The 15410-nt window shown below is 55.9% G+C and overlaps 1 protein-coding gene across 3 annotated transcripts; it reads right to left on the bottom strand.

Moving 5' to 3' along the window:
- Positions 1-3300: 3300 nt before the first annotated feature.
- ARHGEF15 (Rho guanine nucleotide exchange factor 15) lies at positions 3301-14214 on the bottom strand. 3 transcript variants are annotated; one of them, XM_047757440.1, is made up of 16 exons: positions 14100-14214; positions 11279-11937; positions 10266-10598; positions 9983-10037; positions 8798-8856; positions 8483-8694; positions 8216-8376; positions 7917-8069; positions 7657-7786; positions 7380-7454; positions 7185-7277; positions 6950-7110; positions 6701-6853; positions 6462-6544; positions 6248-6352; positions 3301-4950 (listed from the first exon to the last, which is right to left on the bottom strand). In XM_047757440.1, exons 2-16 carry the CDS (start codon positions 11886-11888, stop codon positions 4799-4801), a joined length of 2535 nt encoding a protein of 844 aa, XP_047613396.1. In that variant the 5' UTR covers positions 11889-11937; positions 14100-14214; the 3' UTR covers positions 3301-4798. The 3 variants fall into 3 exon arrangements, with proteins under 3 accessions (XP_047613396.1, XP_047613397.1, XP_047613398.1); XM_047757441.1 differs by lacking the exon at positions 14100-14214 and adding an exon at positions 13558-13821; XM_047757442.1 differs by having other exon boundaries at positions 4813-4950; positions 6701-6804.
- Positions 14215-15410: the final 1196 nt, after the last annotated feature.

The following is a 15410-nucleotide window of genomic DNA, read 5'->3' as shown; positions in this document are numbered from 1 at the left end:
GCAAAGCCAGTTAGCTCCTGTTACTTGCAGCTAAAGAAACTTAGCTAATACAGAAAAGATTCTAAAGGAGCAGAGGACTTTTGTTCTTCCTAAGCTGCACAACCCTTTGTGGTTTGGGAGGCTGGAGTTAGGCAAGACACAAAACTACATATCAGCCCCCCAGCTCAAATCGCCCATCTCTCTGTGGGCATCCAGCATTTTTTTTTTTTTATGGCCACACCCACAGCATACGGAAGTTCCCAGGCCAGGGACTGAATCTGAGCTGCAACTGTGGCCAGCCTTACCTCCACAGCCAACCGAGCCGCTGCAGTCAAAAACCTAATCCACTGTGCCATGGTGGGAACTCTGGCATCCAGCATTTTTACTATTGGGTTTTAATGGGTCATTTTGCCACCATCCAATATGGAACCACCCAAGACTTTCCTGGTAAGCCACTCCAAAGCAGCTGGCCTTTATTATAACCAATCCCTTTGGCTCAAGCGCCAAACCCCAATCCAATCATCTGTGGCCAGAGGAGCAAGACTGGGTTTATTCAACTCACCTGGTCCACCCCAGGACAACTTTACACAGAAAGAATAACCGAAGGGGGCTGAGACTTCGGTGTTGGAGCCTGGCTTATAAATTAAGAGAAACCATGTGAGGGATTGGGTGCTTGGGGTTATCAGACACAACTTAGATTTACAAGGAGATCCTGCTGAGTAGCATTAAGAACTATGTCTAGATACTCATATTGCAACAGAACAAAGGGTGGGGGGAAAAATGTATAACTTGATGCCTTTGCTGTACAGTGGGAATAAATAAATAAATAAATAAGAAAAATAAATAAATTAAGAGAAACCAGCAGGAGCTGGCTCCAGCGATAACCAAAACAACTGAGCATAGGTAATAAATATACGTGGAATATTTCTGAGAGCTTACTTTACAGTTTTCCTTTTCCTTACTTTATAGTTTTCATTTTCCTTTTCCCGCCATCGCCTACTCCCACCTCCAAGATGGCAGCTGGTACAAAGAAGGCACGTGGAGGAGGCCAAAGGCCGAAGAGGCCTACAAGTCTTTTTTCTTTTTCTTTTTTTTTTTTTAGGGCCGCACATGCGGCATATGGTAATTCCCAGGCTAGGGGTCAAATCGGAGCTGGTCGGGGTCGTTACCGCTGAGCCGCAATGGGACCTCCTCTGCACATCTTCTTTAGGAGAATTTAGAAAATAGAAACTTGGGGGTAGGAAGGAAATGGGGTGAGACTCCAGAAGTGTAGCCGTTTGAACGTAAGCATCAAGGAAAGGCTGAGTTCCAGTGCCCGAGGTGCCCGCCGGGACTGATGGGAAAATGTCAATCCGTCCTCCAATGTTCGGGAGCTGAGCAAGGTGACGAGTTGGGTCCGAATTGCTATAACCAGCTAAACGCTGACCCCGACCGCGAGGAAGGCAGCGGGTCGGTGCGGAGAGAGGGCGCCCTGCGAGGGCACTCGGCACTTGCCGGGCTGAGGGAGGGTCAGCGTGCAAGTGACTGCAAACGAAGAGCCTGCGCCTCAGTGTCTAGAGGATTCTTGCGTGTGGGACGGAGGAAACAAGAGACGGAGCCCAGGCAGTCAGGTCAAGGGCCAAGGGAAGAGGCCCCAGTGAGTCTGGGTCCACGGCAGAGAGAGCGAGAGCTCATCCCCACGGGGAGGGGCGGAGCCTGGTCTGGAGGCGGGACCAACCCCAGAGGCGGGGCCATGGAGAATCTTGGCCACGCCCCTCGGTAGGCGCGTCCCGGTTGGATCCTAGTGTATCCTCGGGAAGTTGGTTTTTTTTTTCTCTTTTTTTTCCGCGGGAAGTTCCCAGACCAATTGGAGCTGCAGCTGCCGGCCTACGCCACAGCCATAGCAACGCCGCATCCTTAACCCGCTGAGAGAGGCCAGGAATGGAACCCGCATCCTCGTGGATATGCTGAGCCACAACGGGAACTCCCCCTCCCTACCTTTTCAGTTTCTTTTGGAACATGTGGTTGTAGTTGATGTGTCTTTATGTCCCCCAAACAGCTCTTTTTTTTTTTTTTTTTTGTCTTTTTGCCTTTTCTAGGGCCGCTCCCTCGGCATATGGAGCTTCCCAGGGTAGGGTTCTAATCGGAGCTGTAGGCACCGGCCTACGCCAGAGCCACAGTAACGTGGGAGCCGAGCCACGTCTGCAACCTACACCACAGCTCACGGCAACGCCGGATCCTTAACCCACTGAGCAAGGCCAGGGATCAAACCCTCAACCTCATGGTTCCTAGTCGGGTTTGTTAACCACTGAGCCACGACGGGAACTCCCCAAACAGCTCTTAACTGGTATCTATCTCCCCATTATCCCAGTGTTAGAACCTCCTAGTTGGAGCCTGGAGGCTTCCTTAAGTGGTAGGACTTGGTGAGGGGTGAATTGGGAAGGTACACGTATGGGGCACGTGTGCAACTTCGTGTTTGCCCCTGGATGTCTGTCTGTCCGTCTCTCTCTGACTATCTCAGAGGAAGAGGGGTGTTTGACTGGAGGGACTCCCTCAATCAGGAAACTTGAAAGAGCAAGTACACCAGCTCCCTCCCCATGACCCCTGCCTTCTCTTCCTGGACTTGAATCTTTGCACAGATGGTCCCAGGGCAGCATCCTTCTCATTTGGGCCTCAGCTCACTGTCACCTTTTCCAGGGTCTTCCCCAAAGCCCCCCTCCCCCACCTGGCCCCTCTCCCCAGGACCCTCTGTACCATACCCCTTGCTGTATTTCCTTCATAGCACCCACTGCCACCTGATCTTGTCTTACTTCATTAATCTGTTTACTTAGTAAACCCACCCACTCCCCCAGAATGTAGGCTCCTTGAGGTCAAGGTCTTTGTCTTTTCAATCTCTGTATCACCAGATCCTAAGAGTGCCTGGCACATAGAAGATACTCAATAAATAGGAGTAGAACTGAAACGTATTAAACACAGAGATGGTTGGCTGGTCAGTTAAGGACCTTGGTGACTGACTGCCCTTTGTGTCCTTCTCGCTCCATCTTCATCCCCTGCTGGAGCCCCAGCCATATCTGACTCAGCCAGTTCTCTTCCCCAACCTCCTGAAGCTCTCCACAGCAGCATCTGCCACCCTCCCACCACTACCACCGCCATGAATCCCGGAGGAGCTATGAGTGACCAACACACTTGGACCATGCACCTGGGCTCCAAGCCCCAGTTCCCAGCAGAGGTGACCCCTGCTCTCAAAGGACCTTTTTTCAACCAACCCCACCCCCCTTCTAAGTAAAACCACATTTAGAAACCATTGCTCCTTTAAGCACACGCTCCCCGGGAGAGCCTCAATACAGCTCCAGCAACATTTATTGAGGGTTTCTCATATGCCAGGCACCACGTTGGGTGAAGCTCCAAAGCCATGGACATTCCAAAGGCTAGTGCCTTTCTCCCTCTGAGTCTCCCAGAGTCCTTGCACCTCCTGTGGCTGGTAAGGCAGTTTCTGTCCTGGACAAGTTGCCATACATGAGCTGAAGGGAAGGTATGATGGCCAAGTTCAGGGGCAGCCTTGTGCCAGGCCCAGGCGGCCACTTGTCAGCAACTGTCTGCTCTACTCTCTCTGTCCCTCACCCCCTTCTGGCATCGTGCAGAGGCAGTTTCTCATCCAGAAGCAGATGCTCTGGGTGGGGCTAGACAGCAACACTGGCTCTCTGTTCTCTCCCCATGGCTTGGCCCAGGATTGCTGTGAGAGCACCAGGATGAAGGCAAGAAAGCCCTGGAGGCTCAGCAGCTGGCCCGAGATCCACAGCTCCTGTTTCTTCACCCAAACCTGTAACCCAGAGCCAGTCTGAGGCCCGAGGCTGGAGCTGGAAGGCTGGTTATAGTTCAGATTGGAGGATTGGCAGGCAGGGATTATGGGGGCCAAGATGTGGTCAAGGAGAAGGTCGCGCAGGTTTCAGGGGACCTCGGACCTCAGGTACTGGCCATTTTCGGTCCCTCAGACTCCTCTCTGCCAGGCTGCCTGGCTATGCCATAACATCCTCCTCAACAGTCACGGAACCCAGGCCTCTCATTCCCAGCTCTGACCTGTGGCTGCCAAGCCCCATCCAGCACATTCTCCTCTGGAGCTCAGACCTAGTGTCTTTCTTGAGGAGACTAATAGGAAAAACGGAGGGTGAGGGGGAAAACAGAGCACCAGGAGGGGAGCAAGACCACACACACATCATGTTCAGCAGAACCACCTTCCCTGATACACATATATATATATAGACATATATGTGCACACACACGAATTCTCTGAGACACACTGGAAGTGTCTTAAGAGGACATCGGAAGCACTCCAGGAACAGAATCGAATACTTGCCAAACTCAAGGCAAAACAGTCTTTGCTAGAGCACCAAGCAAGGTTCCTACTGGTCTCTTGGGCCCAGATCACCACCTTCTTTGCCTGGATGTGTCCCTACTCGTCGCTGTTGGCTATTTTATTTTAGGACTTTATCTCCAATGCAGCCCTCTTTTAACTGTAGTGACCTGGCTTCCTCCTCCTTGGCTGTGAGCAGTAGCAAGGATACTCATTGGCCAGGGGCTCGGCCAGCTCAGCACCTATTGGCCGCTCTGCACTAAGCCTCTGTCTCCATTGGCAGCCCACTCAAGCCATCTTCATTCTCCCTCATGCGTGGGCTCAGACGGCCCTGTTTTCATTGGCTGCCCAGTCTAGAAGCTTGATCCCTATTGGTTGCCACTAGAGGTAGCGTTTCCACTGACAGCGAATCCAATGGAGGGATGGGCTTTGTCTTTTCTGGGGCGCTGCCAGCTGTCCCAACTTGTGCCACCATCTTCAAGGCCCAAATTATGGTGGCGGGGCATTGGGGGAGACCGAAGAGGGCCCAACAGCCTCCAGGAGTCTCTGGTGCTGGCGAAGGTGTTTCCTTCTTTCGTGTTCTCCTGTGACTTCACACACCAACTGGGCAGGGAAGGCCCCAGGAAGCCCCTTCAGCCAGCCTGAGAAAAAAGAGACAAGGGTCCAAGTGGGGTCGGGGCAGGGGGCAGGTCGGGAGGGAAAGGAGGCCGAGTTGGGTCTAATGCCTGAGGGTCATGGCAGGTGTGGAAATAAGTGGAGAAGACCAGAGCATTGGTAAAAAGGCCATAGAGGAGGAGGTGACCGTAGCATCAAAGGGGTCAGGGGGTCTCTCCTCTGCCAGGGCTTGTATTCACTGCTCATCTCCTAAAAGGATCTATGCTATCTGATCCCCCTTACCCCATGACCTCATCTGCCTTTACCCCCTTTCCTTGATCCCTCTGGCCACACTGGCCTCCTTACTGTTCCTTAAACACACAGGACTTAATTAAGGCTGTTGCCCTGCCTCCCTCTGGGACACTCTTTCCCCAGACACTACGTGCCTAAACTCCTCACCTCCTTGTTGTTCACATGGCATGCAAAAATTCCCAGGCCAGGAATTGAACCTGCACCACCGAGCCACAGCAGTGACAATGCCAATTCCTTAAGCCACTGAGCCATGAGGGAACTCCCAACCTCCCTATGTAAATGTGTAATCCCACCCAGCCCCTACTTGACTCTGCCCTACTTTTGTTTTTCGACAGCTCTTATCATCTTCAGACCATCATTTACTTTTTTTTATGGCCATATCTGCAGCATTTGGAAATTTCTGGGCTAGGGGTCAAATCAGAGCTGCAGCCTACACCACAACCACAGCAACGCCGGATCCAAGCTGCATTTCTGACCTACGCCACAGCTTGCAGTAACACTGGATCCTTAACCCACTGAGCAAGGCCAGGGATCGAACCCATATCCTCATGGACACTATGTTGAGTTCTTAAGCTGCTGAGCCACAATGGGAACTCCTATAATTTACTTATATACCTTGTTTATTCTTTATTGGTTCTCCTCCACTAGAATGCATAGGCAAGCAGGGCAGGAGTATCTGTGTGTTTGGTTCGTGGTGCTGAGGACAGCCAGTGGCATCTTGTCAGTGCTTAATAAACATTTACATGGAGAAATAAATGAATTTCTCTGGAGTTCCCATCATGGAGCAGCAGAAACGAATCCACCTAGTATCAATGAGGACAAGGGTTCGATCCCTGGCCTCAATCAGTGGGTTAAGGATCCGGCATTGCCATGAGCTGTGGTGCAGGTTGCAGATGAGGCTCAGATCCCACGTTGCTGTGGCTGTGGTGTAGGCTGGTGGCTAGAGCTCTGGTTCAACCCCTAGCCTGGAAACCTCCACATGGTACAGATTCGACCCTAAAAAGTAAAAAAAAAAAAAAAAAAAATTCTCACCTTCAGGGCTCTTATGTAGGTGCTTTGGGGGAGCCCTGGACTCCAGATTCCTTCCCTCAGCCTTGGTGGGTGTGGAAGGCTCTGAGCAGAGTTCCTGGGGACAGTCTGGTTGGGGCGGGTGACATTACAGTGAGATCAAGACTCTTTTTAGCTTCTCCCCCATATTCCCCTGAAGACTCGCTCTTCCTTCCCTCCTCCCCTCTAGGGGACTCACCGCAGTCCTCATAGATGGTATCTGGGGAGCAGGGAAGGGGGCCTGGGGTAGGGAAGGCTCCGAGCCAGCGCTGCATGTCTGATCTGGCGGGAGTATAGAGAAGGGATCACGATTGGCCCAGGAGATCCTCCTGGGGAGTTAGGCAGGGGCTTCCGGGGAGAGGGATGGGGGAGGAGGGTGCTGGACTCCGAGGGCTCAGGTGAGGGTCCCCAGGGTGTTTTCTGAAGGAGACAACTCACAGGGAGGAAGCTTGGAGTAGCCGGTGGGTGGGGCGGCCCTGGTGGTTGCTGAGAAGGGAGAGGCGGAACGTAGGGGGTCCAGATGGGTCTGGAACCTGCTGAGCCTGGACCAGGGAGCGATGGGCATAGTCCAGGACCTGTAGCCGCTGCCCACTGCCCAGGTAAGAGGAAGTTCAGCAGGAGGGCAGGGGTCCAGCTGGACTCTGTCTCCCCACTCCTGCCTGGGTGCCCTCCCTCCCTGAGACCCACCTCTTGGGCTGAGTGATGAGCAGCAGGTCACTGAAGAGCAGCAGGCAGAGGGGGGTGAAGCGTGGGCGTGAGGCGAAGAGCACGCCCCCCCTCCTGCATCCCAGCTCTGTCAGCTCCCCCTGCAACTCCAGGCGCCTCGACCAGGAGACCAGGGGCAGGGCCTGCAAGGAAGCAGGGAAGGGGGTTCTGACTTTGCTATGGGGAGAGGGAGGCGGGAGTCTGGGCAGGGACTAACCTTGACCTTGTGGAAGCGCAGCCTCTGGGTGAGCCGGATCAGCTCCTCTGTCTGTTTCATGCGCCCAACCTCAGCACTGCACCTCTCAATGATCTGGGTAAGGGACGCCGAGTCACCCACCCCTGCTCGCTTCCACCCCTTCCATCTCTCCCTACCCCCTCCCCACCTCCCCCAACCCCAGCATCCCCCTCCCACCTTGCTGACAGCACCCAGGGCTTTCTGGGCATTCTCTTGGCGGCTGGACCCCTCCTCTGTCTGGCGCAGGATATTCTGGGGACAAGGAGGAAGGGTAACTGGGTCCCTGCTCTGGCATGCAGAGGGGCTGCAGCTCAAAGGACCCTCTTTGACTTGGCATTTTAGGGCTCCTGGGTTCATGGTGGGAAATGGCGATGGTGGGGGCAGGAGGCCTCTGGGGAGAGTTCTCCAACGGGGTTTTTGTGGGCCTGAAGAGGGCCCAGGCCAGAAGTGGTACCTGGAGCAGCATGCGGAGTCGGGTGATGCGCTGAAAGGGCAGCAGCAGGAAGGAGGGCAGCGGGAGCCGCTGGCACTTTGGGAGGCTCTGCAGCCGCCGCAGCTCCGCGGAGAAGCGCACATTCGTGTCCCTGCAGAAGCAGGCCCGCACTGGTGTCTGCTTCAAGCCCCCGGTCCCCCCCACCTTCCTTGGCCTGCACCCCAACCATCTCCCCAGCTTCCTCCTGCACAGGAGACATGGCCCGCCTCTGGGACACTCACATCAGGCGGCTATAGGTCTCCTCCTGATATTGCTGGTTCCGTACGTAATCCACATACACGGAGAAAGGCCCCACGGCGTGGGCATGGACCACATCGCACAGGTCACTGATGTGGGGGGAAGAGCGCACACGGGACAGTAACTTCCCTAGAAACCTGGAGGAGTGGGGGACAAACGATGGAGGGGGCCGAGAGCCTGATCTCTGGGTTTGCTAGGCACTACTTGAGCCCTGGAAGGGAGGCCAGGGGACAGTGCTTTCCCCCCGAGGCCTGATTTGCTGAGAGGTGGGGACCCCACTGACCGCTCGCTGACTCCCTGAACTCGCTGCACGTTGGAGAAGAGGGTGTGGTGATCCCGGGGGGTGAGCGTGTCCCGGAGAGCCTGGCTCAGCACAAAGGTGTCTGTCAGCAGCCGCAGGGAACGCAGGTAGGAGGCCTCCGATGTCACCACCTCAAAGAGGCTCTGAGGAGGAAGAGCAGGGCAGGAGTGAAAGGCCCAGCTCCCAGCCGGCCCAGGATGCGGGTCCCACGCTCCTCCCCTCGCCCCTCCTGGGCCCAGGGGCCCCCACCTCCTGCATGCGCCTCTCCTGGGGGCTGAGGGTGTCCAGGAGGCCACTGGCTCGCACAGCCGGAAGCTCCTGCCACAGTGTGTTGCGAGGTCCAGGGGGCCGGGCAAAGGTGGGAGCTTCTCCAGGATTTGTGGAAGAGGGAACCCCATCCTCACTGACCCCCCACAGCTCCTCTGACAGCACGGCTGCTCGATAGGTCTGGTACAGGGGTTCTGGAGAGCAGATATAGCACATCAGGGAGATCCAGTGCCCCGGGCCCCTTCCCCACTGCTGGATGGTCTCAGCAGGGAAGCCCCCAGGTCCAGAGGCCCTCACCATCCTGCAGAGGCAGCTCCCAGTTCTGCTCCTTGAGCTCTTCCAGCCCCTCTTCATCCCTGGGGAAAGAGAAAGGGATGGAGTCCCCAAGAACCACCACTGGCGCACACCTCCAGGGGGCGCTGTTGACCTGATCGTGTAAAGGGTTACATAACCCACACGAAGGCTGTTTGCAGGGACTCTGACCAAACCCCAGGGTTTTTTTCTGTGCCTGCTGTATGCGAGGCCCTGTACTAAGTGGGTCCCATCCATTTCTGCGATTTCCACCTCTGTGTACTGGAGACTCCCAAGCCCCTGTCTCCAGGGCTCTCAGGGAACAACCATTGTCTGAATATCCTCTTAGTGCCTTGGTGCAATTCAAACCCAACACTTCCACCTGTCCACTCTGTTCTGGCCATCAGCACCAGCACACAGCCATTCACCCAAAGTAAAAAGCTGGAAGAATAAACTCCAGTAAATGTTGAATAAATGAATGGCCTCGGGAGTTCTCGTCATGGCTCAGTGGTTAACAAATTCGACTAGGAACCATGAGGTTGTGGGTTCGATCCCTGGCCTTGCTCAGTGGGTTAAGAATCCAGCGTTGCCGTGAGCTGTGGTGTAGGTTGCAGACGCGGCTCAGATCCCATGTCGCTGTGGCTCTGGCATAAGCCAGTGGCTACAGCTCCGATTCCACCTCTAGCCTGGGAACCTCCATATGCTGCGGGAGCAGCCCAAGAAATGGCAAAAAGACAAAAAAAAAAAAATGAATGGCCTCGGACAGAACAACTCTAATAATGGCGGTGCATCTGAAATGACAAACAGGCCCAGATAACACAGGAGAGACGTTCCTGGCTGCCAGATGGATTTGCGGACAATAATTTCAACAGAAGCTTGAGGTGGGGGAACTAAAATGGCTTCCCGTTGGCCAGGCTCTCTGCCAATGTCATACCCCAACAATTTTATGAAGGATTTGATTTGTGTGCCCCCATTTCGCAGATGAGGAGGCAGAGACCCGGAGGTTATAAGACTTGTATAAGGTCACACAGCTGATAAGGGACAGAGCTGGGATGAGAAACTGGGGCTGCTCATCCCTAGAGGCCTAACGCTCCTTCACGGCACACTTGTGGAGGTAGGATATAAGTGGACTTGAGAGTTAGTCGGCCGTCAGTTGGGAGTAAGGATGGCGGGTGGGGGGGTGTTCCGTACCTGCCCTCCGTCGTTGCTGGAGTATCGTTCTGAGGGGTGCCATCAAGACTGTCCCCTAGAGAGAGAACCCGGAGTAAAGAGAACAGACTTCCAGGATCCGTCTCTTGAACCGGCCCAGCAGAGATTGTTACTCAAAAAACTACAACTCCCGCCAGCCCCAGAGCAGCAGCTGGTGGGGGAAAAGAAGCCCAGGGGCTCTTGGGGGTTGTAGTTAGTTGGTTTAGAATGGTCCATCTCCCCCTGCTCCCTTCCCAGCCCAGAGGTCCACCCCCAGGCTCTGTACCTGCTTGGATGCCATCTTCAGAGGGCAGATCGAGATCTGGCTGTGACGGGTCCCCAGAGACAGTGGCGTCCTGTCTGACCCGAGCTGGTTTGGGGGGTTTGAGGGGCGGCAGGAGTTTGCGCTCGGCAGTGGAGCGGTAGGACGTGAGGACGACAGAGGGGTGGCTGAGGCTTGGCGGGCTGGGGCGGGAGCGGGAGGTCCGCAATGGGGAGGCCCGACAGGGGACCCTGGGGCCGTCCTCATAGCCCCCCACAGGCACCCATCGGAGCTCCAGACCAGGCCGGGCTACATGGCAGACACAGGGGCAGCAGGGAGGGCAGGCCAGCGCAGCATCTGTGGGAGATGGGGGCATCCTTAGGACACCCACCCTGCCCAGGCCTCCCCGTCCCCTTAACCTGCCCAAGCATCAGGAACGTGGAGGTCCAGCCTTAGGCATCTATCACCTCCACCCTGACTCTCTTCGAAATATGAAAACCGGATTTCCAATCATGAAATCCATTATGGAAAAAGTAGTCCCTCAGAGTTTCCGTCATGGCTCAGTGGTTAACAAACCACTAGCATCCATGAGGATGCGGGTTTGATCCCTGGCCTCGATCAGTGGGTTAAGGATCCAGTGCTGCTGTGACATAGGCACAGATAGGCATGGATCCCTACCTTGGGAACCTCCATATGCCACAGGTGTGGCCCTAAAAAGACAAAAGAAAAGAAGCCCCTGAAAGCACCCAATCTTTTTTTTACGGCTACGTCTGTAACATATGGACGTTCCCAGACTAGGGGTCCAATCGGAGCTGCAGCTGCCAGCCTACATCACAGCCACAGCAACAGGGATCTGAGCCTCATCTGTGACCTACCCCGCAGCTCACCGCAATGCCAGACCTTTAACCCACTAAGCAAGGCCAGGGATTGAAGCTAGTCAGGTTCTTAACCTGTTGAGTACAACTGGAACTCCAAAAATACCCAATCTTAAAGCTCTGAAAACAAAGAAGAGGAGCTGGATCCAGCCGTAGGCTTACCTGAAGTGCCATTCTCCTGGGGCCCGCTCCCAGTGAGGACGGCCTGGGGAGTCTCTCTCTCCCCATTCACATCCACTCCCCCTGGGGGACCCGGCTCCAGGGCCTCCTCAGCCTGGACCCTGCCTTCAGTCCCCCATTCAAACCTGCCAGCCAGTCTCCGCACAGTGCCTGGGGCCGAGGACGAGCCATCCTGGGCCGGGACCGGAGCCTCGGGAACCAGGGGCAGAGGCGTGCGGGGTGACCCGGAGGGCTTGGGTGGGGGGACTGGAGACCGAGGAGCAGGTTCTGGGGAGATGGAGCGGCGGGATGTCGGGCTGGGGGTGCCAGAAGGCGAGTCTGGGGAAGTCTGGGAGTCGAGACTGGCTTTAGAAGCTGATGGAGGCAGAAGGGCTGGAGGCTTGAGGGCCGAGGCCGGGGGCTCCCAGAAGATGGGCGTGCACATCGGGGCTAGTGCATCATTGGCGGCGAAGGGAGGTTCTTGGGGAGAGGAGCCGTTGTGGTGGGCCCCTGAGGACTGGGCAGCCCGGGGCCGAGAAGGGGGGCGGGGGCGGATGATCCGAGGGGGCTTCTGGGTAGGGGGCGTTGCTGCAGGAAGAGACTGGGCTGACATCTTCCTCTGAGCTCTTCAAAGGAGTGGGGTACTCTGCTGGACTCATCCCCTGGGGAAGAGGGAGGGAGAAAGAGAGACCCTTAGTGCCCCCTCAAGTAGACTGAAGCCTTCGAGCAGAAATGTTTGCAACAAACAGGAGTATCCGTCCGTGGCACAGAGGAAACGAATTCGACTAGGAAACATGAAGGTTGCAAGTTCGATCCCTGACCTCGCTCAGTGGGGTAAGAATCTGGCATTCCCGCCAGCTGAGGGGTCGCAGACATGGCTCAGACCCCACGTTGCTGTGGCTGTGGTCTAGGTCAGCTGTAGCTCGGATTAGAACCCCCCAGCCTGGGAACCTCCATAGGCTGCAGGGGCAGTCTTTAAAAAGAAGCCAAAAGCTCTGGCGCAGGCCGGCAGCCTCGATTAGACCCCCTAGCCTGGGAATCTCCATATGCCCCGGGTGCAGCCATAGAAAAGACCCAAAAAAAGAAAGAAAATGTTTGGTCTTCTCTCTTTCCCTCTCCCCCCTCCTCATTCCATTCCCCGAGGACTCTGGACTCTCCGGCCAGCCTCTCTTGGCCCCCCAGCCTCCATTTCTCTGTCTTTTGGCTTCTGGGGACATCGTCAGGCCAGAAGGGACAGTGAGGCTGGGGTGGGGGCACCCAGGTTGAGGGGTGGGGAGAACTGGATCAGTGAGGGAAATTGCCGGTGCCGGTATAGCCACCAAGTATCTGCCAGATGGATTGTGTTTGGTGTCCGTGGTGTGTGTTGTGGAGGTTTGTGTGTGTGGTTTAAGCATGAGCGGACACAGTGCGTTTCCTGTGCTATGTGAGCAGAGTGTTGGATGCTGTGTTTCGGGAGTGTGTGTGTTGTGTGTGGGCATGCGGTGGCGGGGGAGTGGAGTACCATGTGTGGTGCGTGCTGGGAGGTAAGGCTGTGTGTGTTCTGTGCTGCGTGGGGCCTAAGTGCAGTGGCGCCTGGGCCATGAGGAATGCATCACTATTTCCCCGCTCCAGCGGGCCCTCCGCCCCCCATTTCCCAGTTCCTCTCTCCGGACTCTCCCTTTCCGGATTATTTTTAGTCTCCTTTTCCTGCCATGAAGATTCCTGGAGCCTCTGACCCCAAGAGACCAGGAGGCCCCGGGCTCGATCTCTCCTGCCCCAGCCTCATCCCTGCCTGCCCCCCACCCCCCATCTGCTCACAGAGAGATGCCCCACTGGAAGCCTGGGTCCCGCCAGGGTGCTTAGAGGGTGGTCGGGAGACCAGACAGAAGGTGAGGACCAGTGTGGCCAAGACTCAGGGGCCTGGGCTTCACTTCCTGCTGCCTGGAAGACGCTACAATCCTGAGGAGGCTGCAGGGTCAGGGCTGGGGGACCCAGCACCCCCACACTCCCCTGTGGAGTCAGCAGGAGAGTCAGAGCCCTCCAGGCCCCAGACTGGTTCTTGAGAAATGATGCGGGGTGGGGGGTGGGGGCTGTAGACCGGGAGTCTGCAGCTCAATGGCCTCTGTGTTCGGGCAGGAAGCTCCTTAGGTGACCTGGGCAGCAGCCTTGCCAGCTGGCCAGCTCCTCCCAGCCTTGCCCCACGCAAGGATCCCTGCCCCCCTCAGGTACCTGCACTGATTTCCTTCCCCCATCCCCCACTCAGGCCTCCCGCGGGGACCCAGGTACTGGGCCCAAACACTCACCCTTGAGTCCTCTCCACTCTCAGTCACCTCCCAGGGCTGAGTGAGTAGGGGCAGGAAACAGGAATTGGATCCTCCTCCCAACCGGACACCCCCCCCCCCCAAACCACACCACACTCCACATGCGCACACTGGGGCTCTGGAAGATGTGAAGGACCCCGAATGCCGGGTTTCCGAGGTTACCAGAGTCTGGGAAGAGGATGAAACTCAGGCGAGGAGAGTGGGCTGTTCTGTAGGTGCACTTTCCATCCTGGGGCTCACAGGGGCTGGGGAGGGGCCAGGGAGCAGGGACGGGGTGCGGGCGGATGGGCTGGCCATGCCACAGGGCTGGGCTGGCAGTGGGGCAAGGGCTCTAGACACCTCTGCGTGGCTGAGGGACGGTGTGTGTGGGTCTGACCATCTCTCAGACACCTGGCATGCCAGCCTGTCCCTTTAGCATCCAGCCTGTCCCCTGGTGTGAGTCAGCCCACTCTTTCACACCAAGGGACCCCTCCCACCCATGTTTGCCCCTCTCTAACTCTGCAGGAGCTCCCCCCTGAATTTACCTTTATCTTTTTGGAAGCAGTTGCTATTTTCAGTCTGGTCTGCCTGCCCTTTGGAGCAAGGAACGTGGGGCCAGGTCTCCGAGTCTCTGTCTTTCTGGGGCGGGAACTGAGGGCCCAGATTGAGATCTCTGCAGAGGAAGCCGGTTCCTCAGCCCCACCCGGCCATTGTGTCAGGCATGTGGTGGGGGTGTGTGTGGGGGGGGTGCGCAGAAATGGGAGGTCAGGAGCACACCCCAGGTCAGGGATGCCATTTGCTGCCCGCCCCCCATTCTCAGCCCCTGTCTCCCTGGGTCCCCAGCCTGTGTCTCTCCCTGTGAGGCTTTGATTAGCCAGGAGTCAGTACCCCTGAGGGGTGGGGCTAGGCAGGGGCCCTCTCATCTCTAATTTACTCTTTGGTTGAAGAGCTGAGTTCCCAGGACTCAAACAAACAACTGAGGGGGCGGAATGAGCCACACCCGAGTCTGGGAAGTAGGGTGGTGGGAAGACCCAAGGGCAGCTGTGAACAGGGGGCCTTTGCCCATGGCCAGGTGCCTGCTTTTGATAACATTTCACACGCCCCCCACACACACACACACTCCAAACAAGACACTAAGAAGAAAAGCCAGGAAACTGGAGTTAAAATATGTTTTAACACATTTTTCTTTCTTTTCCTTTTTCTTTTTTTTTTGGCCACACGGTGGCATGCGGAAGTTCCCTGGTGCCAGGGATCGAACTGGAGCCGCAACAGTGACAACGCTGAATCCTTAACCAACAGGCCACCAGGGAACTCCCCTAACCCAATTTTCTTTAGTGTAAAAGACAAGTCCTTTCAATGACCAGCAGTGCGCTTACACAATCTACCCTCCTCTCCACCCTTCCTCTCTGGCACATTGGTTGAATAAATAAGGGGTGAGTTCCCTGATGGCCTAAGGGTTAAGGATCTGGCATGGTCACTGCTATGGTGTGGGTTCCATCCCTGGCCCAAGAACATCCGCATGCCACATCAACAGCGATGTTATTTTGATAGTATCTATCTAATAGCACCATTGATACAGGGTGATGAAATGGCAGTTACCTGTGAGATATTCCTCCCCAAACTCTAAATCCTCAGTCCAATCATGAGGAAAAAAACCCATTGGAGGGATATTCTACAAAATACCTAACCGGGACTCCTCAAAACTGTCAAGGTAGAGTTCCTGCTGTGGCACAACAGGATCGGCAGCCTTTCTAGAGTGCTGGGACGAAGGTTCGATCCCCACCGGACACCGCGGGTTAAAGATCCTACATTCCCCCAGCGGCTATGTAGGTGGCAACTGCAGATCTGATCTGATC

This window comes from Phacochoerus africanus, chromosome 14, assembly GCF_016906955.1.
Source record: "Phacochoerus africanus isolate WHEZ1 chromosome 14, ROS_Pafr_v1, whole genome shotgun sequence".
Lineage (NCBI taxonomy): Eukaryota > Metazoa > Chordata > Mammalia > Artiodactyla > Suidae > Phacochoerus > Phacochoerus africanus.
Note: the sequence above shows the minus strand (reverse complement) of the source record. Positions and strands in the feature narration are given on the sequence as shown.